Source organism: Pecten maximus, chromosome 8 (assembly GCF_902652985.1).
Source record: "Pecten maximus chromosome 8, xPecMax1.1, whole genome shotgun sequence".
NCBI classification, from domain to species: domain Eukaryota; kingdom Metazoa; phylum Mollusca; class Bivalvia; order Pectinida; family Pectinidae; genus Pecten; species Pecten maximus.
Window position 1 is genome coordinate 32,951,207 of NC_047022.1, and position 25,349 is coordinate 32,976,555.

The 25,349-nt window shown below is 37.4% G+C and overlaps 1 protein-coding gene across 7 annotated transcripts in view; it reads right to left on the bottom strand.

The window, feature by feature from the left end:
- Positions 1-25,349, bottom strand: part of LOC117333248 (ataxin-2-like protein) — a 47,368-nt gene that overhangs the window by 9,245 nt on the left and 12,774 nt on the right. For 4 of the 7 annotated variants that reach the window (XM_033892464.1, XM_033892460.1, XM_033892456.1 and 1 more), the window contains exons 3-18: positions 24,566-24,616; positions 24,073-24,129; positions 20,213-20,284; positions 18,131-18,302; positions 17,485-17,612; positions 16,165-16,253; positions 14,818-15,012; positions 14,216-14,421; positions 13,382-13,537; positions 11,489-11,538; positions 10,842-10,987; positions 10,464-10,512; positions 10,057-10,255; positions 9,712-9,729; positions 1,537-1,697; positions 901-1,084 (exon numbers count right to left, since the gene is read on the bottom strand). In XM_033892464.1, coding sequence (XP_033748355.1) covers positions 901-1,084; positions 1,537-1,697; positions 9,712-9,729; positions 10,057-10,255; positions 10,464-10,512; positions 10,842-10,987; positions 11,489-11,538; positions 13,382-13,537; positions 14,216-14,421; positions 14,818-15,012; positions 16,165-16,253; positions 17,485-17,612; positions 18,131-18,302; positions 20,213-20,284; positions 24,073-24,129; positions 24,566-24,616 — 1,933 coding nt within the window. The remainder of the gene's footprint in view (positions 1-900; positions 1,085-1,536; positions 1,698-9,711; positions 9,730-10,056; positions 10,256-10,463; positions 10,513-10,841; positions 10,988-11,488; positions 11,539-13,381; positions 13,538-14,215; positions 14,422-14,817; positions 15,013-16,164; positions 16,254-17,484; positions 17,613-18,130; positions 18,303-20,212; positions 20,285-24,072; positions 24,130-24,565; positions 24,617-25,349) is intronic. The other 3 variants (XM_033892461.1, XM_033892463.1, XM_033892457.1) reach the window with 3 other exon arrangements.

Genomic DNA, 25,349 nt, shown 5'->3' on the forward strand with positions numbered 1-25,349 from the left:
AAGCATGCCCTTTTGAACAAAAAATGACGTAGTACTCAATTACAAATTAGCATAAGAGAACGGCTATGCCTTGTGAGCGATTGTTTCCAGGCAGAAATCGAGTTTGAATGTTGAGGAAGGATGCCGGCAAAATACTCCTTGTCATGCAACTAATTGTACGCATATTTGCAGACTGTGCCAACAGTTAGTCTATTTTAAGAGCATTACATATATCTGTGAGCAGTGAGCAAAATCTGGGAAAATCGCATTGCTACTGTTTGTTTTACCGCATGACAAACAACATCATATTGGAATTTTATAGAAATGTTTATCTTCTCTCAATAATACGGTTACTTTGATAGAACAAAATAAAGTTCATAGTCTGTGTACGGGACTCTGCAATAGGAGCGGCGTACAATTTTCACCTCAAAAGTGTCATCCTTTTTTACCTCAAAGTTAGAGAGTGGTATATTTTTACCGGTAGAAAGTACAATTTTGACTTAAGATACGAAAAAAGTTACAAAACCTTTGTGAAACGGACTTATGAACCTCGTAAGTTTTGCATAACTTTTTTGTAAATATTTACGAACGTTCATAAGTTACAAAGCTTTGTGAAATGATACCCTGGTCCCATAAGAAGCTGGAAGACGACAGATGCTTCACTATGGAATAAATAACAAATAGGACTGGGGTGGTATATAGTTAATCTAGCTAGCAATGTATAAATACTGTGAAGTGTTTTTATTTCATTCAGGAAGTTTTAATATAATCACACTAGATAATTTTATAATGCTCAATTTTCTACATTCATCCAAAAACATGTTAACTTCAGTGAAAGTAAATTTTGAATCTACCAAAATTTCAACCTGCAGAAATTCATCCACTTCACAGTATATAAGATTCCACCCTGGTTTGACTTACTATATATATGGCCTCCACTCTGCCCCGAGTGAGACTTACTAAATATGTGCCCCCCTCCACCCCCTGAGTGTGACACGCTGTTGTGGTCGATGGCCCCCGGGTGGGAGGTAGGCACCATGGGTAGTGATGTGGGCGTCACCATACGAGGGGGTGCTGCTGATGTCGTTGATGGCATTTGCATCACCTACAAGAAAAACAAGAATATCTTCTTAGTTAAACAAATACATTAATGTATGGTTAGGAATGCAAGCCAGAATTTAAATACATTTGCTCACCTTAGTGCATATTTACACCTACATATGATGTTACAGCTGTTGCATTTTTGCCCGAGTTATCTAGACACTTTTCAGAGCATTACCCATCAAACAAATGCTCAAATGAATCGGACTACATTAAGTACTTCAGCTTCCGTACGATCGCAAGATAATTAATTTGCAACAGCATCGTAATAAAGACAAAGGAATATATTTGCAGTCTAGATTGTTTCTTAGGTTAAAAACAGTTTTGCAAAAGTTGTAAAAATGCTGAATTATATTTTTATATTTAGTGATTACATTTCACTAAATGCGATCGATAGCATGAACACAGCCATCCAAGATGAACTGGCCGACTAGACTGATGAGTTTTGATACTGACCTGACTAATGGGGTAGCCTGTGTGTTGAGAAAGCATGCTCGGAGGCATCTGTAGGATGAACTGTGGGTGAGGTGTATGGACTGAATGAGCCGCCAAAAGTGGTTGTCCTGTTGCCTGGGCAGCAGAAATGTCTGGTCTGTGACCTTGAATTGACACAACAGCTGAAAAGATAAAAAAAAAAACAATTTAACTCCCTTTTCTGGTTTACTCTGTTCCAAATTTTGCATCTTCACAACAACCAATGTGATATCAAGACAATATCCAAAGGATGGTGCCACTTATCAAGACAATATCCAAAGGATGGTGCCACTTATCAAGAGCTATCTCATTGATAAATCAGGGCAGTTTGCATGAAACTTCCATCGGGCCATATTATTCTGATAAAAATGTTAACTAGAGGTCCCAAGGGAGAAACAATTTGAAAAGAACAGAGAAAACAGAAGATGGAGGCCCAAAGTAGCAGAGCAGAATCATTCAAGTTTCCTCAATGCCTCTTAATCAGAAGACAGAACAAGAGGCACATGGGGCCTGTATCGCTCACCTGGTTGGATTTGACCAAATGTCAAAATAATGTTCATGTTCAATTCCTTTTGTTTGTTAACCTCAAACAATGCTATTTATGGTTATAGCGTGGGGATCCCAACTGCTTTAAAGAAATAATGAAGTCCAGACTCTCTGAGTTTACAACATGCATTTATAACTTTATGACTAGTAGTGATTTAAAGGAATTACCTCTATTTCCCATATGGGGCCCCGCCCCTTTGGCCCCTTGGGGGTCAGAGTCACCATTTATGCAAAATCTGTTCCCCTTCCCCCAAGAATGCTTCTGACTAAATTGGGTTCAAATCCATTCATAACTTAATGACAAGTAGCGATTTGAAGGAATTACCTCTATTTCCCCATTAGGCCCCGCCCCTTTGGCCCCTTGGGGGTCAGAGTCACCATTTATGCAAAATCTATTCCCCATCCCCAAAGGATGTTTCTGACCAAATTGGGTTCAAATCCATTCATAACTTTATGACAAGTAGCGATTTAAAGGAATTGCCTCAATTTCCCCTATTGGGCCCCGCCCCTCAGGCCCCTTGGGGGTCAGAGTCACCATTTATGCAAAATCTGTTCCCCTTCCCCCAAGAATGTTTCTGACCAAATTGGGTTCAAATCCATTCATAACTTTATGACTAGTAGCGATTTGAAGGAATTACCTCTATTTCCCCATTAGGCCCCGCCCCTTTGGCCCCTTGGGGGTCAGAGTCACCATTTATGCAAAATCTGTTCCCCTTCCCTGAAGGATGTTTCTGACCAAATTGGGTTCAAATCCATTCATAACTTTAGGACTAGTAGCGATTTGAAGGAATTACCTCTATTTCTCCTAATGGGCCCCACCCTTTTGGCCCCTTGGGGGTCAGAGTAAACATTTATGCAAAATCTGTTCCCCTTCCCCAAAGGATGTTTCTGACCAAATTGGGTTCAAATCCATTCATAACTTTATGACTAGTAGCGATTTGAAGGAATTACCTCTATTTCCCCATTAGGCCCCGCCCCTTTGGCCCCTTGGGGGTCAGAGTCACCATTTATGCAAAATCTGTTCCCCTTCCCCAAAGGATGTTTCTGACCAAATTGGGTTCAAATCCATTCATAACTTTATGACTAGTAGCAATTTAAAGGAATTGCCTCAATTTCCCCTATTGGGCCCTGCCCCTCAGGCCCCTTGGGGGTCAGAGTCACCATTTATGCAAAATCTGTTCCCCTTCCCCAAAGGATGTTTCTGACCAAATTGGGTTCAAATCCATTCATAACTTTATGACTAGTAGCGATTTGAAGGAATTACCTCTATTTCCCCATTAGGCCCCGCCCCTTTGGCCCCTTGGGGGTCAGAGTCACCATTTATGCAAAATCTGTTCCCCTTCCCCAAAGGATGTTTCTGACCAAATTGGGTTCAAATCCATTCATAACTTTATGACTAGTAGCGATTTAAAGGAATTGCCTTAATTTCCCCTATTGGGCCCTGCCCCTCAGGCCCCTTGGGGGTCAGAGTCACCATTTCTGCAAAATCTGTTCCCCTTCCCCAAAGAATGTTTCTGACCAAATCGGGTTCAAATCCATTCATAACTTTATGACTAGTAGTGATTTGAAGGAATTACCTCTATTTCTCCTAATGGGCCCCGCCCCTTTGGCCCCTTGGGGGTCAGAGTCACCATTTATGCAAAATCTGTTCCCCTTCCCCCAAGGATGTTTCTGACCAAATTGGGTTCAAATCCATTCATAACTTTATGACTAGTAGCGATTTAAAGGAATTGCCTCAATTTCCCCTATTGGGCCCCGCCCCTCAGGCCCCTTGGGGTTCAGAGTCACCATTTATGCAAAATCTGATCCCCTACTGCCAAGGATGTTTCTGACCAAATTTGGTCAAAATCCAATAAGAACTTGATGACTAGTAGCGATTTGAAGCAAATGACGACGGACGACGGACGCTGCACCATGGCATAAGCTCACCGGACCTTCGGTCCAGGTGAGCTAAAAAGCCTCATCATTTTGCAATGTGAAAGCATGGGAGACAAGTTTTTTTCTAGAACTTCATCAAAAATTACTACATGTAAACAGTATATGTATAATATTTCTATCTAGTTGAAGTCACTCATTCAGGAGGCCCTCAGTGCCTGTATCACTAACCTAAATATTTCAGTGATTATAACAATACACTTCACATTTCTACAGAAGATAAATTTCAAACAAGTTAGTTGCTAGGGAGGTCAGACCCACATTTTAAACAAAATTCATTCCCTTTTGCCAAAGATGCTATAATGCACCAACTTTAGACAAAAATCCTGTTGTGACTACCGAGAAAGGATTTTGAGGATGGGGGATTGCCCACTGTTTATACCAAATTTGTTCCTCTTTACCCAAGGATGCTTCAGACCAAATTTGGTAACAAGAGGCCCATGGGCCTTAACGGTCATCTGACAAACACTTACACTTACAGCAGGGACACACACCCCAATCCAGCATTATTACCATAAATTATTTATCGCAGCCAGTTATGTTTTAGATCAAATTTGGTTTTTATCCATTTAGCTTGTCCAGGAAGAGCAGCATCATAAAGCAAAATTTTAGCCAAGTTCCCATTTTTGGGGCATGCCCCTCTGTCCCAATGGGTCAGACAAGACTCATTTATATCAATTAGGATTGCCTTTCCCCAATGATGTTTCATACTAAATATGGTTGTAATCAATTCAGGCATTAAGGAGGAATTGCATTTTTAAGAAATGTTTAACCTAAGCGCTCCTTTTGCCCCATCTTTTTTCCCCAGGGGTCAAACCTGTCTCATTAAAAAATATGATTGCCGTCACCTTATGTTTCACATCAAATTTGGTTGTAATCCACCAAAAGGTTAGGGAGGATTAGGATTTAACAGCAAATATTCACCAAAGTTCCCCTTTTGGGGCCCTGCCCCTCAGGCCCCAGGGGTCACACTAGCCTCGTTTATATAAAATATGACCACCCTTCCCAAAGGATGTTTCACACCATATTTCGTATTAATCCACCCAAGGGTTAGAGAGAAGTAGGATTTATAGCAAAAATTCACCAAAGTTCCCCTTTTGGGGCCCCGCCCCTCTGGCCCTAGGGGTCAAACCAGCCTCATTTATATAAAATATGATTGTCCTCCTCCAATGATGTTTCACACCAAATTTGGTAATAATTCACTATGGGTGTTAGGAGGAGTAGGATTTTATAGCAAAATTTCATCAAAGTTCCCCTTTTGGGGCCCCGCCCCTCTGGCCCCAGGGGCCACACCAGCCTCATTTATATAAAATATGACCACCCTCCACCAATGATGTTTCACACAATATCTGGTTGAAATCCACCAAAGGGTTAAGGACGAGTAGGATTTTACAGCAAAATTTCATCAAAGTTCCCTTTTTTGGGCCCGTCACTCTGGCCCCAGGGCTCACACCAGCCTCATTTATATAAAATATGACCACCCTCCCCCAATGATGTTTCACAACATATCTGGTTGAAATCTACTAAAGGGTTAAGGAGGAGTAGGATTTTATAGCAAAATTTCATCAAAGTTCCCCATTTGGGGCCCCACCCCTCAGGCCCCAGGGGTCACACTAGCCTCATTTATATAAAATATGACCGCCCTCCCCAAATGATATTTCACAACATATCTGGTTGAAATCCACTAAAGGGTTAAGGAGGAGTAGGATTTTATAGCAAAATTTCATCAAAGTTCCCCATTTGGGGCCCCGCCCCTCAGGCCCTAGTGGTCACACCAGCCTCATTTATATACAAGAGATCCCAGAGGGATCTTGGCGCCCACCATTGAATGATCTTTATAGGTTCCATGTCAGATTGATCTTTTCTCTACTTTTCCCTTCCTCTAAGTCTTACTAATCTGTGTAAATTCAGAAACAGCCCTCTAGTACTTTTCAAACAAGGGGAACCTATATATAAAATTTAAGATTTTGCGATAATGGCTGTCTGTTGTTTTCGGATTGGTCCCAAAATGCAACACCAGGGACCAAGGGGAACCTACATATGAAATTTGAGAAAGATCCCTTCAGCACCTTCTGTAAAATAGCGATAACAAACTTCAATTGGACCTAAATACGAAAATTTGAGAAAGATCCCTTCAGTACTTTCTGAGAAATAGCGATAACAAACTTCAATTGTCAAAATCTAAGATGGCTGCCTGTCGGCCATGTTGTTTTCTGATAGGTCTCAAAATGTAATATGCATAACTAGGCACCAAGGGGAACCTAGATATGAAATTTGAGAAAGATCCCTTCAGTACTTTCTCAGAAATAGCGATAACAAACTTCAATTGTCAAAATCCAAGATGGCTGCCTGTCGGCCATGTTTGTTTTCCAATCGGTCTCAATATGCAATATGCATAACTAGGCACCAAGGGAAATCTACATATGAAATTTGAGAAAGATCCCTTCAGTACTTTCTCAGAAATAGCGATATTAAACTTCAATTGTCAAAATCCAAGATGGCTGCCTGTCGGCCATGTTGTTTTCCGATAGGTCTCAAAATGCAATATGCATAACTAGGCACCAAGGGAAACATACATATGAAATTTGAGAAAGATCCCTTCATAACTTTCTCAGAAATAGCGAAAACAAACTTCAATTGTCAAAATCCAAGATGGCTGCCTGTCGGCCATGTTGTTTTCCGATTGGTCTCAAAATGCAATATGCATAACTAGGCACCAAGGGGAATCTACATATGAAATTTGAGAAAGATCCCTTCAGTACTTTCTCAGAAATAGCGATAACAAACTTCAATTGTCAAAATCCAAGATGGCTGCCTGTCGGCCATGTTGTTTTCCGATTGGTCTCAAAATGCAATTTGCATAACTAGGCACCATGGGGAACCTATATATGAAATTTGAGAAAGATCCCTTCAGTACTTTCTCAGAAATAGCGATAACAAATTTCAATTATCAAAATCCAAGATGGCTGCCTGTTGGCCATGTTGTTTTCCGATTGGTCTCAAAATGTAATATGCATAGCTAGGCACCAGGGGGAGCCTACATATGAAATTTGAGAAAGATCCCTTCAGTACTTTCTCAGAAATAGCGATAACAAACTTCAATTATCAAAATCCAAGATGGCTGCCTATCGGCCATGTTGTTTTCCGATTGGTCTCAAAATGCAATATGCATAACTAGGCACCAAGGGGAGCCTACATATGAAATTTGAGAAAGATCCCTTCAGTACTTTCTCAGAAATAGCGATAACAAACTTCAATTGTCAAAATCCAAGATGGCTGCCTGTCGGCCATGTTGTTTTCCGATTGGTCTCAAAATGCAATATGCATAACTAGGCCCCAAGGGGAGCCTACATATGAAATTTGAGAAAGATCTCTTCAGCACTTTCTCAGAAATAGCGATAACAAACTTCAATTGTCAAAATCCAAGATGGCTGCCTGTCGGCCATGTTGTTTTCCGATTGGTCTCAAAATGCAATATGCATAACTAGGCACCAAGGGGAACCCACATATGAAATTTGAGAAAGATCCCTTCAGTACTTTCTGAGGATTAGCGATAACAAGAATTGTTTACGGACGGACGGAGGGACGGACGGACGGAGGGACGGACGGACGGACGGACGACGGACCACGGACGCAGGGCGATTTGAATAGCCCACCATCTGATGATGGTGGGCTAAAAATATGACCGCCCTCCCCAAATGATGTTTCACAACATATCTGGTTGAAATCCACTAAAGGGTTAAGGAGGAGTAGGATTTTATAGCAAAATTTCATCAAAGTTCCCCTTTTGGGGCCCCGCCCCTCAGGCCCCAGGGGTCACACCAACTTCATTTATATAAAATATGACCGCCCTCCCCCAATGATGTTTCACACCAAATTTAGTTGTAATCCACCCAAGGGTAAAGGAGGAGTAGGATTTTATAGCAATATTCACCTAAGTTCCCTTTTTGGGGCCCCGCCCTTCTGGCCCCAGGGGTCAGACCAGCCTCATTTATATAAAATATGATTGCCCTCCCCCAATGATGCTTCAAACCAAATTTGGAAGTAATCCACCCAAGCGTTAAGGAGGAGTAGCGTTTTGAAAGAAAAAGTTTACGGACGGCGCACGGCGCACGGCGGACGGCGGACGACGACGGACGAAGCACGATGACTATAGGTCATCCTGACCCTTTGGGTCAGATGACCTAAAAATCCATTGAAATGTTAATTTTTAGGAAAAGTTGATAGATGGACGACAGATGTCCAACCATGACATACCGTGTGCTCCTTTATCAGGTTCGTACTAGTTGTACCTTTACCAATCTGTTGTACTCATAACGGAACACGCTGTACCAGCAGAACCGAACCTATTCTAATGCATTATTTTTTCAAATGTACCACTTGGATCCAAGATGGCAGAACTGTGATTCTGCGCTTGTAATTCAGTGTACTTTTTGTTAAAAACGAGATGGGGACTCCATTTGCAATGAAATATTAAGAATTATATATATCAGTGTTTGATGAAACTATTTAAGTATTGCTTTTACATCCTTTATGCTGTAAAAAAGGAAAATGATCGTTTTTATGTTCGAAGCGAGCTATGGCTGCCATCTTGGGAACTTAGGAGATTCAATTGCATTCCATTATATGATACCGTACCGATCTTGTACAGCTGGTACGAACTCGATAAAAGAACACAAGGATAAGCTCACAGGTCATTCAGACCAAATGAGCTGATGAATTAGATAATGTAGCGCACATTTAAAGAATGCAAATCAAATTCCATACTCTTTGATCTGAAATGATTTGTTACTGAAATGAATAGTTATAGGAATCCTATATCTATCTCAATGTCTAAAACGAAAGTGTGATTGCAACACTCAACAACCTATTTCATAGCAGAATTTTTGCTTCAACAAAAGTTACTGAAACGGACAATTATGGTATAACCTGATCATCCCAAGAATTTTTTCTGCAGTGTTGAATGTATATAGACAACAATAAGCTAACCTGATCTGTATAAAGATATTACAGGTACAAATCAAAGATAAATGACAATAATTACCAAATGACAAGTAAAACAAAAACTCAATAAAGTTTGTGTAGCATCTGTGCCTTATGTCTGCTTTCAGGGAAATGGAGCTGAACACAGAGTGTCACTAAGAACTCTGTCTGTATATTTTTGGCTCAAGGACAACTTCGCAATATAATCATTAGCTGTATTTGGCTACTTGTTTTTGAGAGATCATTCTAGTCCTGATTAGTGAAAAGCGGATGTGAAAATAACTGGTATCCTTAAGACTGTGAAACACCTGAATACAATGTCTATTTAGTGTGATCGACAGGACAGGGGCATATTAAAGAAGTGAAATTAATTGTTATCACTAGGAGACAGTAAAATTATATATCTATCAGTGTAAAATTGGTGTGCAATATCTGTAGTGCAATACCTGTGGTTAAGACAGTTAACAAAATCAGCAATGTAAATATCTTAAGATTCAAACTTATTTACAGTAAAAATGGTATTTCTTCAGTGGGGGAAGGGCAATAGCCATACCTGGCATTGTTGGGTTAGAAAACCCCAAATTCAGTCGCTTCTACTACAGAGATTTGAAAACCACACATTAGGAAATGAACATTAGGCACTCAATTATACAATATCAATCACGCCAAAAACACATGTGTCTGTTATCTCACCTGGGGGAATATCTCGTCCTGAAACAGTAACAGTTTCTGAAAAATCACGTAGCACTGATACTCGGCCGTGCATTACTCGAGTTTCTAACTTATAAATCTTCTTCCTTACACTAGTAATGCCCCGTAAACAAAAGCACAAGATACAAGCATATTTCTAATGAATTTGTGTAATGAGTATAACTGGTTTTTATGTTAATTCAAAAGCATACACAAATGTTGACATAAATAATTAAGCAATATATTCATTAAGCACCATTAGAAAAATACTATAGATGTCCTTCCATACATGACATGGCATCATATGAACACTTCCGGTCACATTCAGACTTATGTGGTTTGACATACCTCGTTTTGCTGGCCGAAGCTGTGGTGACGATGTTGGCGCCTGTGTTGGCATAGAGACCACTGCTGGTGGCAACATGAATGTTGGCTGCTGTTGCTGATGGAACATACCAGTGTGGGCAGTTTGCATGGCAGCTGGCATAGCCATGGGGCTTTGGGTGTGAGGCCGCGGTGGCGTCGGGATCTGTTGGCGGATCTGTTTCTGTATCAAATACAAGTTCACAGACACAAATTTTCACAAAATTTAATCATTTTTTTTGTAACTATGAAATCCGGCCTTAATGTAAGACAGATTCAAACCCTTTAGTGTTTTTTTTTTATCTTCTGATAATTATACAACATGTAATACCGGACGTTAGTGTTGAAAATGTTACAACATTCACTTTTATAGACCTAATTTTGGTACTTACTGGTTGGAAAACTTGAGCTAGTGGATTGAGTTCTGACTTTTTCACAAGACTACAAAGACAAAGAAAAAACATACTTTTTTTTAAACAGAAAAAAATTCAACTGTACTTTGCTGATACAAATGCTACTCGCTTCAACAGGTAAAATTCTACAAGCTAAAAATTACTTTAAACTTTACGCCAGTGGATATTCAGCAATCTTACCAGTAGATATTGTATTACTTCACATTAAACATAAGAGTAGATATTATTCAGTAGGTTAGTTTTTGTTTAGATTAAACTGACAGGTGTTCAGATTACAGCAAATCCAGATTTACTTTTTTAGAGTTTGAGGCTGTAAAAACCCTCTGATTAACACAACTGCTCTAGTACAATACATACTCATTAGATATTTCACTAGTATCTTTCTTTTTCTCCTCCTGTTTGTCAGGTTCATGTGTTGTGCTATCTTCTAGTTTTTCTGGAGCCACTTCTGTTGACACTTCTTGATTTTCTTTCACATCTTCTCTATCCTTTGATTCCTCTAACTATTTTGTGTTAAAAGTTAAAACAATGATAATAATCACTAAATCCATTTTTTTTTTTGGTAATGTTTGATATACAGTACTGTCAATATATATAAGACATGCCTATTACATTCAGTGAAGCTTGGATTTTTTTATTTTTTTTTTACTACCAATATATCAAGAACACTGATTAATCTGCAATAACATCCCATTTTACAGTATCAGTGGTATCAGAAAATAGGAAAGGATAACATATATTAAGGTAGTTTATATCTGTTTGCTTTTATCATGCTTGCCAAGTAACTACCATAAAATATTATACAGTTTTCAGATACATTTTGTTTTTGTCAGAAATTTGTCTTGACACTGCACAAACAAGAAAAGAAATCTGCAATTATCATCACACAGGGCCATAGCTGACGTCTAGTAAAGAATATTTAGATTTAATCCAGCCCTAGTCATATCAATTCTACTTCATGTGTATATTTTTAATCAAATTAAGTTTTCTTTAGTTTCACTCACCTTAAATTGTTTCTTAAAACCTTTCAATTCTTCAATTATAGCATCCCTTGCTGTAAACAGAAACAGTAAAACATTAAAAGGGATTTAAAACATCAATATATATAGCCTAAATAGTAAATACACCTTAATATACAACAATACACCTACTGTTTACATGTGCACTTCAAACTAAAATGTTCCACTTTAAAGTATGGCTAGTTCTGTAAAGTTTAATATTAGGATTCCTTCATCAAAGTAATAAAACAAACTGGTCAATATTTCATAATGACTTCGGAAAAAAGCAAATCATGAAATGATCGTAAGATTTCAACATAGAATCATAATTATAATTTGAAGTACTTGTGTATAACTAAAGTCATCTGAGGTTAAAAGACCTATTGTTACCAAACAGCTTTGTTTTCATCTCTGGACAACATAAGCCAGAGCATGCATTTAGCACGAATAGTAATCTCCTGTCTGTACTGTAACTATTAGGAGTGGAGTCCCCCCTGTCTACTTTGTAACTCTATCAGTCTCCTGTCTGTACTGTAACTATTAAGAGTGGAGTCCCCCCTGTCTACTTTGTAACTCTATCAGTCTCCTGTCTGTACTGTAACTATTAGGAGTGGCGTCCCTCCTGTCTACTTTGTAACTCTGACAGTCTCCTGTCTGTACTGTAACTATTAGGAGTGGAGTCCCTCCTGTCTACTTTGTAACTCTGACAGTCTCCTGTCTGTACTGTAACTATTAGGAGTGGAGTCCCCCCTGTCTACTTTGTAACTCTATCAGTCTCCTGTCTGTACTGTAACTATTAGGAGTGGCGTCCCTCCTGTCTACTTTGTAACTCTATCAGTCTCCTGTCTGTACTGTAACTATTAGGAGTGGAGTCCCTCCTGTCTACTTTGTAACTCTATCAGTCTCCTGTCTGTACTGTAACTACTAGGAGTGGAGTCCCTCCTGTCTACTTTGTAACTCTGACAGTCTCCTGTCTGTACTGTAACTATTAGGAGTGGAGTCCCTCCTGTCTACTTTGTAACTCTATCAGTCTCCTGTCTGTACTGTAACTATTAGGAGTGGCGTCCCTCCTGTCTACTTTGTAACTCTATCAGTCTCCTGTCTGTACTGTAACTATTAGGAGTGGAGTCCCCCCCTGTCTACTTTGTAACTCTATCAGTCTCCTGTCTGTACTGTAACTATTAGGAGTGGAGTCCCTCCTGTCTACTTTGTAACTCTGACAGTCTCCTGTCTGTACTGTAACTATTAGGAGTGGCGTCCCCCCTGTCTACTTTGTAACTCTGACAGTCTCCTGTCTGTACTGTAACTATTAGGAGTGGCGTCCCCCCTGTCTACTTTGTAACTCTATCAGTCTCCTGTCTGTACTGTAACTATTAGGAGTGGAGTCCCTCCTGTCTACTTTGTAACTCTGACAGTCTCCTGTCTGTACTGTAACTATTAGGAGTGGAGTCCCCCCTGTCTACTTTGTAACTCTGACAGTCTCCTGTCTGTACTGTAACTATTAAGAGTGGAGTCCCCCCTGTCTACTTTGTAACTCTATCAGTCTCCTGTCTGTACTGTAACTATTAGGAGTGGCGTCCCTCCTGTCTACTTTGTAACTCTGACAGTCTCCTGTCTGTACTGTAACTATTAGGAGTGGAGTCCCTCCTGTCTACTTTGTAACTCTGACAGTCTCCTGTCTGTACTGTAACTATTAGGAGTGGAGTCCCCCCTGTCTACTTTGTAACTCTGACAGTCTCCTGTCTGTACTGTAACTATTAGGAGTGGAGTCCCCTCCTGTCTACTTTGTAACTCTGACAGTCTCCTGTCTGTACTGTAACTATTAGGAGTGGAGTCCCTCCTGTCTACTTTGTAACTCTATCAGTCTCCAGTCTATACCGTAACTTGTCCATTATTTACCTTTAGGAGTGGAGTTCCTCCGGTCTACTTTGTTTGACACTGGTGATGTATGTACAGGTGGTGGTTGTTGTCTATCTTGTTTATCTATTGATTCCGGGACTGGACTAGCTTTTGTAGACTGTTCTGAGTTATCTCCCCATCTATTTTCTTCTTTTTCTATTCAGACATATATTGCAGATTATTAATAATACATTTTTGTGTTGGTAGTTTTAGAATGAAAAATTAATTGCAATTGTGCATATACCTGAAATACTGATGATGTGTACGAAGATTTCATAAAAACTGTTTGAAAGAACATGAAGTACAGTACACGTACACATTTTATTGGTAATCTTATTTTAGCGATTTTCATGCAAGAGGCATAACACTACATTATGATTGTGCTAATAGCACATTCAATATGTTGTTTTTATTACAATAATTTTGCTTGCCAATTCATTAATGCGCTAATCTGCTAAAATTCAGATATGTGCTCAAATTTAAGTGTGCTATATAAAGTACTTTTACAGTATTACCGTAATGTATTTGAAAATGTAAAAGTTATATCCAATGCAAAGATAATTAAATAGTTTCTGCACAATCTATAAAAAGTTATGTCCAATGCAAAGATAATTTAATAGTTTCTGCACAATCTATAAATAATTATGACTATATAACACTGATGATAAAGAGACTGCTTGTGCAGTAGGTGGGTATTAAAGGCTGTAAATATCTATCATAACAAAGCGAAGTCATTCACTACTCGACCAATGAAAGTTGATGTTATCTTTCCTTACTACTAGAGCCAAAGTAAAGATTGTGATGGCCATTCCTTGGAGTAATGCTGGTTCTTACCTATATGATTATGTTTAGTTTCTTCTATCACTGGTGGAGGAGGATTATGCACTGGTACAGTTTGAGGAGGAGACGTTATCCTTTGTGGTAGTGGTGCCCCTCCTCGGTTTGGCAAGCTGTGGTATTGGTGATTTTGTACTGTTCCTCTTGGTATATTCCTGTTGGGCGGGTGTGGATGTTGACTTCGTTTATTTGGAGGTATATATCTGTAAAGAAGGCTTTGTTATCAGCATACAATTGTTAGAAGGTTGATGAATCTTTACTCATTCTTTATGTCTATGAAACAGTGCAAGTGCATGAAAAAATAGTAATTCAAACTTAGAAGGTAAAATCTGTAATATATCTTTGACATAAAAAGTACTGAAAACAGAACAGTAAATGTCATATAGCAAAATAATTAGTTATCAATGATGTTAAACTATGAATAAATATAGAAAATTTCCTGTTTGTGTAGAGCTGGCTTAAATCATGTAAATCCAAATGATAGAATGACCCCTTTGGGCAGTCACACAGACCATCAACACATGATCACACAACTACACTGAGGCTTTAGTTAGCCTATATACGGTGTACAGTGGAACCAGCTTTATGTGGTTACTCACTTTCCAGACTGGGAAGAGTTATTATCTTGTGTCCGTTTCACAGAACTAAATTTATCCTCCTCGTTCATTTCATCACCATTTTCTAATGCGTTTCTAATCTTGTACTGATCACTTTTTTCAATCTCAGATGCTATTTTTGCTGCTTTTTCTTCTCGCGCTTTGTACTCCGTAGAATCTGTCTTGTCAAGTGGGGTCCTGAAAAAGAAAGTTAACATGCATAAAACTGAGAAAAAAATATATCACTGTATCATATTTATCATGAGTACCAGAGTAATGAAAGCCACAAGAGATTTTTTGAGGTGTGAAGGAAGGTATTTGAGTAGTGGGAAATATGACTCTCACATAAACGAAGACAGAAAATCAGAAAAAGTCCTTCAAGTGTTTGGAGTGGCAAAATGAACAGTTAACTCTTTCCGTACTCACGGCGACGACACACGTCACAAAAACGTGCTCTTGTATCCTTCATGATGACTACACACGTCGCAATTAACATGCCTTCCATCCTTTGTGATGACTTAAATCGTCGGAAAACATCGTGAAAGATGTTGATATTACTTGCTGGTTCAGCATAGTCATATGAAGGAATTGACACGGAAATGATGTTTTTTTTAGAAATAATAAGCAATGTAAATATTGTATGGATGAATTATTTTATGTACCAGAAGCATATTCAGCGTTAAGATTGTCTATTTCAAAGAATTCCGCCGGTTTTTGCCATGTTGTTTACATAGCTACAAAATGGCGGCCTCAAATTTACTTTCGTTTTCTGGGAGATTTTGGAGGTGTTCAACACAATAAAACTATTAAAAACGATAGAATATATATAATTGAGTAACGTTTATCATCAAAATAAATAAGAAATACGTAAAATATTTTTACACAACTAAAAAATGAAATTTTGGCTGCGTGATTACTTGCACACATGCGACACGTCATTTCCTGCGATTCTGCCTGGTGATTTAGTCGTATTTCAAAGGAAAAATTGGGTAAAAGAGTTTCCGTACCCAGTACTCGTTCCATACGATAAACTTCATTTAATATTAAGCATCACACAACAGTACAAAATAGTTTTATCGACGTTTGATGTGATAGCCATATGCTTCAATACACAAAGGACCTACCCAGCATTCACTTCCGGTAGTGACGGCGAACTTTGAATGAGTACGTAAAGAGTTAAGGTTATGCCGTCACACCTTGTAACATGTAGCTACTGTTAATGAAAAAAATTGGTCTCTCGTTTCTTGGGGATCATGAACTTTTTTTCTCACCTAGATCAAATTGGCTTATAGGAATAATCATATTTTTAAAATGATATCCTGAGATACTGAATCATTCCATGTTACTTACGTGTACATTTTTAATGTATCATCATAAGTTGACTTGACATTAAACTGCTCTGCATTGGTTCTAAACATTTCATTTGCATCCCAGCCATTCTGTAAAATAAATCAGAGGGGATTTGAAGATAATACATAAATATATATATATATATATAAATATATAGCTTAGTTGAAGTCTGGACAGACAAATTAATCAATATCGACTAAAGGTTATCACAGAATTACCAATACTGAATACATTGGACAGGATATCACCAATACCAAGAGCAGGTCATTCAGGATTGTCAATATCATGTATAGGTCAGTCAGGATTACCAATACCAAGTATAGGTGAGACAGGATTGTCAATACCAAGTACTGGTCGGACAGGTTTGTCAATATCAAGTACTGGTCAGACAGGATTACCAATACCAAGTATAGGTCACACAGATTTACCAATACCAAGTACTGGTCAGACAGGATTACCAATACCAAGTACTGGTCAGACAGGATATTATCAATACCAAGTACTGGTCAGTCAGGATATTACCAATACCAAGTACTGGTCAGTCAGGATATTACCAATACCAAGTACAGGTCAGACAGGAATACCAATACCAAGTACTGGTCAGACAGGATTACCAATACCAAGTACAGGTCAGACAAGATTACCAATACCAAATACAGGTCAGACAGGATTACCAATACCAAGTACAGGTCAGACAAGATTACCAATACCAAATACAGGTCAGACAGGATTACCAATACCAAATACAGGTCAGACAAGATTACCAATACCAAGTACTGGTCAGACAAGATTACCAATACCAAATACAGGTCAGACAGGAATACCAATATCAAGTATAGGTCAGACAAGATTACCAATACCAAATACAGGTCAGACAGGAATACCAATACCAAATATAGGTCAGACTAGATTACCAATACCAAGTACTGGTCAGACAAGATTGCCAATACCAAGTACTGGTCAGTCAGGATATTACCAATACCAAATACTGGTCAGACAGGATTACCAATACCAAATACAGGTCAGACAGGATTACCAATACCAAATACAGGTCAGACAAGATTACCAATACCATATACAGGTCAGACAGGATTATCAATAGGAAGAATAGGTCAGGCAGAATCACTAATTACCAAGTACAGGTTATCAAAGATTTATTAATACCCAGAACAGGTAATCAAGAGATTTGTCAATAATGACTATAGGTCAGAGATTGTACAGGTCAGTCATAATATCTCTAACCTAGAGACCCCTCAAAGTTCCTCAGGCATAGGACTGCTTATTTATTCCCTATCACAATCTACATGAAGAATGACTTACTGCTGGGTCGCCACCTTCTAGACCCCCAAGTTCTTCACCGTCCTCACCCTCCCAGGGCTGTAGTTCACGTAGAGGACTTTCTCCCGTCTGTCCATTGTGTTTACTGATGGCACTGTCTGTAAATGCATCTGTAAAACAAGTTATATGATAGTTTGCATTATATGTTGTTGTGTGTAATCTAATATTATAAATTAACAATCAATTAAAAAAGTTCAAATTAAATAAGAATTTCAAAAGCCGAGAAAATACCTAGATATGTTTTGTGAACAAAACTTTTGAAAATCTTTTGTTTTACATACTTGAGATAGTCTGCAGATCACATTTGAAGTAATGTGTACATCATTAAACAATTAATCATACATAAAACTTCAGTTTATTTTATATTCAGAATCTCAGGTCTTGACACAAATTCTTTATTTATGCATCAAACTGATTTCTCAAGACCAAGTCCAAGATTACGGACTTAATCTAAGTTAAAGTGATGCAAAACTGATATCTGATTGCAGCTGGAACACATCTGATGTGATTAGGCTGGTGTAGAAGCCATTATGAAATGACTGGGAGAAGCCATTATGAAATGACTGGGTGGAAGAGACCAAATGTAACAGGATACCAACACAACCTAGATTGTCATCATGGGTGGTACCTTTCACGGAATACTCCATATCCACATCCATAGCACAAATAGTTAAAATGTCTCCAACACTAAAAAGTATTTTCTCTATAAGTCGTTCCCGCGAGGGTACACTAGATACAGCATTCTGATTGTTATTTCCGAGGTCTTCACACTTGTGGGCCATCTCCAGTACAACATCCATCTGAAAACAAACATTACATCAGCGGGTGAGCATCAATCCAAACTTTCATATCAGTTTAGTTGGCTTCGTTCCAAACTTAAGAAACTCGCATCCTGTAAACTTATTCATGCTAGCACTGAAACTTTACTTGTTTAGAATGAAAATTAGCACTGAAACTTTACTTGTTTAGAATGAAAATATTCTAATCAGTCAGGTTCAAATGTATCCTGAATGTTACACATTTTCTTATGTTACAGGATATCTTCATCATGATAGTAGTAGATAAGCTGACTGCAATAAGAATGCAGCAGGTAGTAGCAGCATCTGCCACTGATGGAGGAATAGCCGTCACCACTAACAAACAATACACAACAATGGACAGCAGTGTGGCAAATCACTCACTCCTGACAGTCCACCAGGCATTCTTGAAACATTAGGTCCAGATGCCCATACAACAGAAATTATTCTCTCACTGAATTCATACCCAAGGAATAGAACAGTCACATTTTAGAATGTAACAGGTTGGTACAAATTTATAATACTCAATTCTCTGGGAGTTAGTGTTCTTTTAATAAATTACAGCAAAATTTTGTGGTATATATATATACTGAAGTATTTTATATCACAAACTTATTTTGTTTTTTTGGGTATATATATATATATAGTAATAATAATAAAAAACACAAACCAGAAATTCACACTAGTGCTTTCACATGCTTTGAGAGCAAGCTCTTCAGGTGTAATGAAAGGATTTATTTGTGACGTCATCACTGTGTGTCATGGTTATATAGCATGTGAATCCTTTCATTACACCTGAAGAGCTTGCTCTCAAAGCATGTGAAAGCGCTAGTGTGAATTTCTGGTTTGTGTTTTTTTTTTTTATTATTACTATGTATATCCATCACAAGGACATTATATATTTTTAATTATATATATATATATATATACATACTGAAGTATTTTATATCACAAACTTATTTTGTTAAAAACAATCATAAGAAGTTTTGTTATCCACTCAGTAGAAATCATGTGTTTTCAAATATGAATAGTAACTGAAATTGTTTGACCCAAAAACCCTGCAACTCGAACTTGTCGGAGATATTATGATCCTTTATATCATTGTATGAAGTTTGATCAAAAACCCTGAAGGAATAAAGTTGCTAGAGCACCAACAAACGTTAGGTGTTATGTACACATGAACTAGCGGACGGAGAAGAAACCTGTAGTCCCCCGGGTTCACCAGTAGGGGATTACAGACTAATATATATAAAGTATCAGACATCACCAGAGATTTTCTTTTTATAATTTTATCTCTCATGCTATCTCAGAAAACAAATATAAAGGATCAATATCAAAGAAGTTGCAGAGCACTATCATCAACAATTCAAAAGAGGTAATGCAAATCAATTACCTTGAAGCAAAGCACATCTTGTTGTACATCATGAATATTCATGCAGCACAACTTTGTGTCATATACCATAAAACAGACTGGGAATTTTATGGGTTTTTTCCCCCCATGATCTTGAAATCTCTGGTATCAGCTAGATAATATTGTCTCAACTACTGATACACATTTAGCATTATGTTGAAATACCAAACAAAAACAGGGTCGTCTACAATGTATAAAGACACTAGACATGTGAAGCTAGATCTGGATAGGATGTACCTTTGCTATGTGGAGCATGCTAATTAGTTAGCTCCATATGCTATTGGAGAACCAAGCACACATTAACTGTACATTATGGCTGTAAACATAACACATACCACTGCCCCATTAAATGATAAACACTTGATGAAATCATTATACACCAATACATGGCATATTGCACAAGTGTCTCAACTTTCACCTATAAATACTACCAGTACCTGTCTTATCTCATTTATTTTTATCTAGAACAGAGTTCACACTTCAGAAAAAATGAAGTACTTACCTTTGGACTAAAAGTTTTCAGAATGCCTTCATAAATGCCTCCATTTTTCACTTGTAACCGTACAACACAACCCTGTGATAGAGATAAAGTTGTTGCAATCATTCCTATACAGAGACTGGTAAACATTAATGTCAATGGCATATATTAGTAAACTTGATAAATGGATCAGACATATAACAAAAACCACTGATCCCTAATAAAAACTGGGGTGTAGATGTCAGAATTTCACCAGTCTGCAGAACAATAGAAAGTCATAATACTGTTCCTCCATTCATAATAAAGTTGGTTTGAAAACTGGACTGATAGCATCAGACTGCCAATATTACATACATCACAATTAGTCCTGGAGGGGAGCCAGCCCAAAAATGGCCTGCCAATAACTTTCTACTATTGCGAAGTAACAGGGATTTTGCGTTGTATATGTTATGATTGGACTATGGGAGATTTTGTCTGTGCAAGATGTGGTGTCTATAAGGCTTGTGTAGATAAAAGATAAACAGTGTACTACCTGTCTGTCCCACAAAGCAGACAGGAGAGGGGCTTTCCCAGAACAACCAGTGCATTAAGTCTATAAACCCCACAACAACTGTTGCTGTTTGTGTTGTGTGGTTCATAGGATATGACTTTATAGCTAACATCACAGTACCTAGACAATGGCTATCAATCAAAATAATCATTATTTGGAGGACATCTGTCCTCATCACATCCCCAACATTTGTAGTTTCACTGAATACATTGGATTCAGTCAGTCCTTGGTGATTTTAAAAGCCTGTCCATTTAGTAGTTATAAGCTTTAAAAGCATGTTTCCTTCATACTACATTGTCAATACCTTTCTTTAAAAAAATATTCATACTATTCCTTTTTGTCTCATAAGACATATGGCATGTTATATTTCAAACATCTGTTTTTTCAATTCATTTTTTTTTTTTTTTAAATATCTTCCTTTGTAAGATTGCATATCATAATGCAGAACATCCCTAATGTAAAGTTTTTGTTTGCTGTGAAATGGGTGCAGAACATGTACGCAAGTAGTCCTCCTCCTTGAAGCAGCAGAGACTGGATGTAATTAGCAAATACAGGACTATTGAGAATTCTATAAACCAAACACAAATACTGCTTGGGGATTTTCTCTTTTATTATCTCTTCCTAGACATTCTCCTCCCAACACATGTCTACATCCGGATGTAAGGTCATCAGATGTTATCATAAATCAATAGAATCCAAGTTTTTAACAAGAAGCAACCAGTGCTGTTCAACTTAATCTGTATCTCCAGACAGGAATAATAATAAAATTTCACAACTGCACAGTTCAACCATCAAATTGAATGTATTTTGTGATGACTGTTAATGTATGATATATGTAAATCATGAAAAAATCTAACGCTGTGTTTATTTCCATTCTGAAAGGATTGACATTTTTTTTTATATAAAGTGATTGCTGTCGTCAGCATGCATATTAGAAACAGAAATCTAACAGTTTTAAAGAACCACAAACCAGGTTTGTAATACACCCAGCCCTTCCTTCATTTTATGATAGATTTTATGATGATTTATAATTAGATAATCACCTGAACACATGTTTTTAGCGGGTTTGTAGAATTATTTTGATGAATTTGGTATTTATGTTTGACTACATAATTAGGCATGATAAACAAAGGTAACATTAAAATCATAATACGCATAAATAATAAAATTAATCACCGATGTTCATTTAAAGATATATAAAAATCTTTTGAAAAGGGGTATAGAGCCAACGCCAGTGAGTTTATTAGTGGCTGGAGTACTGGGTTCCTGGGTCCCTGAGCTGGATATCCGGAGATATGCAGGGTGATTGAAGTAAGGTATAATGCAAAGTAGGTAGGGTCAATCACAACAGGCAAAGGAGACCTCAATGGTTCATCTTTATTGGTCTCCCGGTTTCGCCTTTTTGAGGCTTCATCAGGACACAAATTAGAATTTTTAGGTTCCTAACGTACTAGAATTGAGGAGACCTATTTTACCTTGATTGACTTTTGTGGTTTTAGAATATAATATACCAAAACCACAAAATTCTATGAAGATTTTTTAATATCTTGAAACGAATGTCAGTGATCAATTTGATTAACAACTTTTTTGATAAGGAAACAGGTCTCCTAACCCCTTATCTATGGACAATGTTGTCCAACAGAAAGGTTTTAGTGCTTAAGTCCTAATAATTAAGATGGAGGTACAGCCCGTTTACTTGTCTGACCATGAAATATTGACAATGATATGTTATATAAAATAATAACTTGATATGGATTTTTTTTATTTCCTTGGAAATGATAGAGGTCATGTTTGTTAACTTGAAAATACTCCCTTCTGGCTGAGATGCACTCCCAGATTTTTTTCACTCGATTAGGAAGGGTCTTTTTTGCCCAATTTTTAAAAGAAAAGTAGTGAATTGGGAAGGAAATTGTCAGAAATAAACTGCTGTTTTTTTTGGTGAATTTGGCTTAAAAGATAAAATAATTTCAATTGGATATGCTGCCCATTATCAATCTGAAAATTTTTAAAAAAAATCATGTTTCCCCATCCTACTAAACTAATGAGGTGAATGAGTCTTTTCCACTTGTCCTCTTGGCTTAGTTTATGTGCAATGTTGACATAACATAGTCATGATGCATTGTTGATGTGATGTCATACAACTATAGTAAATGTCACAGAGCAATTATCTTAATTAAGAAAGAGAAAAGTATATCTCGGTTCTCACCAAAATGTTATATCTATATCTAGAACTCTTGAATCCTTAGCAAAGTGAAGCCCAATCAACTCATATGCTGTCAAACTCCTTTCAGTTTTTCACTATGGTGTCTATGATCCTCAATACAAAGAAATGGCAATACTCTACATATATCTAAATTACAACCAACTGAACGAGAGATATAGTGTAGTATGGTGGCTGAGGTCTATGGGTACACCTGTTGTACAACAGATGTGGGCACACACACCGGTCTTACAACGCCATCTATATACTTTCCCCCATAAACTCTCAGATCAATGCTAGCTCTACACACAGGCATACTACATGTCTTCATCAACATAACACAATATGGATTTTTCCTATCACAATATTGTACTGCTGGTGGTGGTAGTGCCCAGTAAAACACTATTGGTTTTTGTTCAATGAATAAAGACAGACCAATTTAAGAGTTAAAAGTCTGTGCATATTTGTTCTGTCTAACGATGGATTGCAGACCACCAGTGATATCCTTTACTACCGTGAATATTTAAAATACAGTCTACCAAGACATCTTCCACTATTGCAAATACTTGTTACAGGCTCTCAAAGACATATTTCATCACACCAAAGAGTAAAACACATGTTTGTTATTTCTCGAATCCAGATTGTCTTTTTACCTTGAAGTGATCTAAGTAGATCAGCTTTACTTTTTGTCTAGTTTGATATCAATGTGGGAAGGAAGATTAACATGTCCATCCTCATATAACGTTTGTAATGTCTTTACTAACTGCTTTATGTGGATCTTTATTCTAGTGTAGATCACATATGAATACCTTATTAAACATAAAATATTCTCCTCCAAAGTAGATTTTAATATATTTGTTTTGCTTCAGTCAATTCTTCCTGGTTTGAAAATTACTCCATCTATTTTTAGATGTCAGGGACTGCATATTATCTTTGGATCAATAAAGACTGGTGATTCTGTATGAAATTCCATTATATGTAGTGACTAGTATTTTATCTGACTGGTGATCAAATGCAATGTATGTTACCAAGTACAGGTTTGCTTGCCCTATATTTCATGATTAGAAATTCTCATTATGTAACAGAAAGAGGAACAGGTGCTGGGAAAAGTGATTATCAGTCAAGAATACTTACAATTAATGATGTTGTAAAATGGGTAAACCTATGGTTGGCAAAAACACCTTCATTCGTCTGAAAAGAAACAAATATACATGAACAGAGTGATTACCTACACCCTCCTGTGGTGTTTGAAGTTGCGACTTCTTCTGTCATTGGCATGTTAATCATGTTGGAGGCACCACAACATATACCCTACTTTGCAGAATAACCTATAGTTAGTCCTTCATGTCAGACAATAGTTATAGTACACAACACCTACATTGTACAGCAGATAGCTCTACTTTCAACAAGATCCTTTTTTCAAATTTCAATAACTTTTTAATTTCCAGACAAGATTTTTTTTCATGTTATTTTTGGTATTAATGCCATTTTTAATCTTGAAATTTTTGTTTTGATGTTGGATGACATAAAACCAAGATTTAATATTGGTATTGGTAAATCTGACATGAAGAACAGCAACACATTGGTATATATATATAGCAATGCATACAAGTTACAAGATCATTACCTCATCGGCCTGTTTCCCTCTGGTCATTGTTCGTGATACTGGCTCCCTGACCTAAGATAACAAAATCAACTTTTTGGCTACTTTCATCTGCTTTCTGTATATATATAGCATTATATATATAATAGTCTTTTCACAACTCAATGCATTTAAAATGTATTCAAGCAGATCTCCTTGGCCTGGGCTGATACAGACTTGACAGTTTGCCAGGAATGGCTGTCAAGCCGGCATGCACAGATCTTGAGCAACTCTACCAGTGGGTTATAACACATTGGCTATACACTGCTCACACAATATCATACTCTGGTTTTATTTACTATTTCAAATGCATCAACTGCATATCTGCAATATATACATGTTTCAGAAATAGTAAATCAATTGATAATAATCCATTGCAGTATTATGATGATAAATGAACACTTCTGACAGTCAATGTTAAAGCTAATGTGGACTGGCATGTCTACTGATCGTAAAACAAAATGAACAATGTTCACCAAAATTACAGCATGCTGATATTAACTGGATCAGGTTACAACAGCAACTACATCATGAATATCAGCAACAGTACCAAAAATCAAATAAGCGTGTTTTATTGGGGTATAAATAATTATAGTACTAGTTTCCAAAAATAGTGTAAAGCATGTGGTTTCTTTGGATAGTCAACATCGGGATAGCAACTGGCATCAGTGTGCATGTACATAGACAGGCTGACAATAATAACATCAGATAATGCTGATGTCAGCTATCCCTACACACAACTGGTACAATCAATATGTATTATTTACAA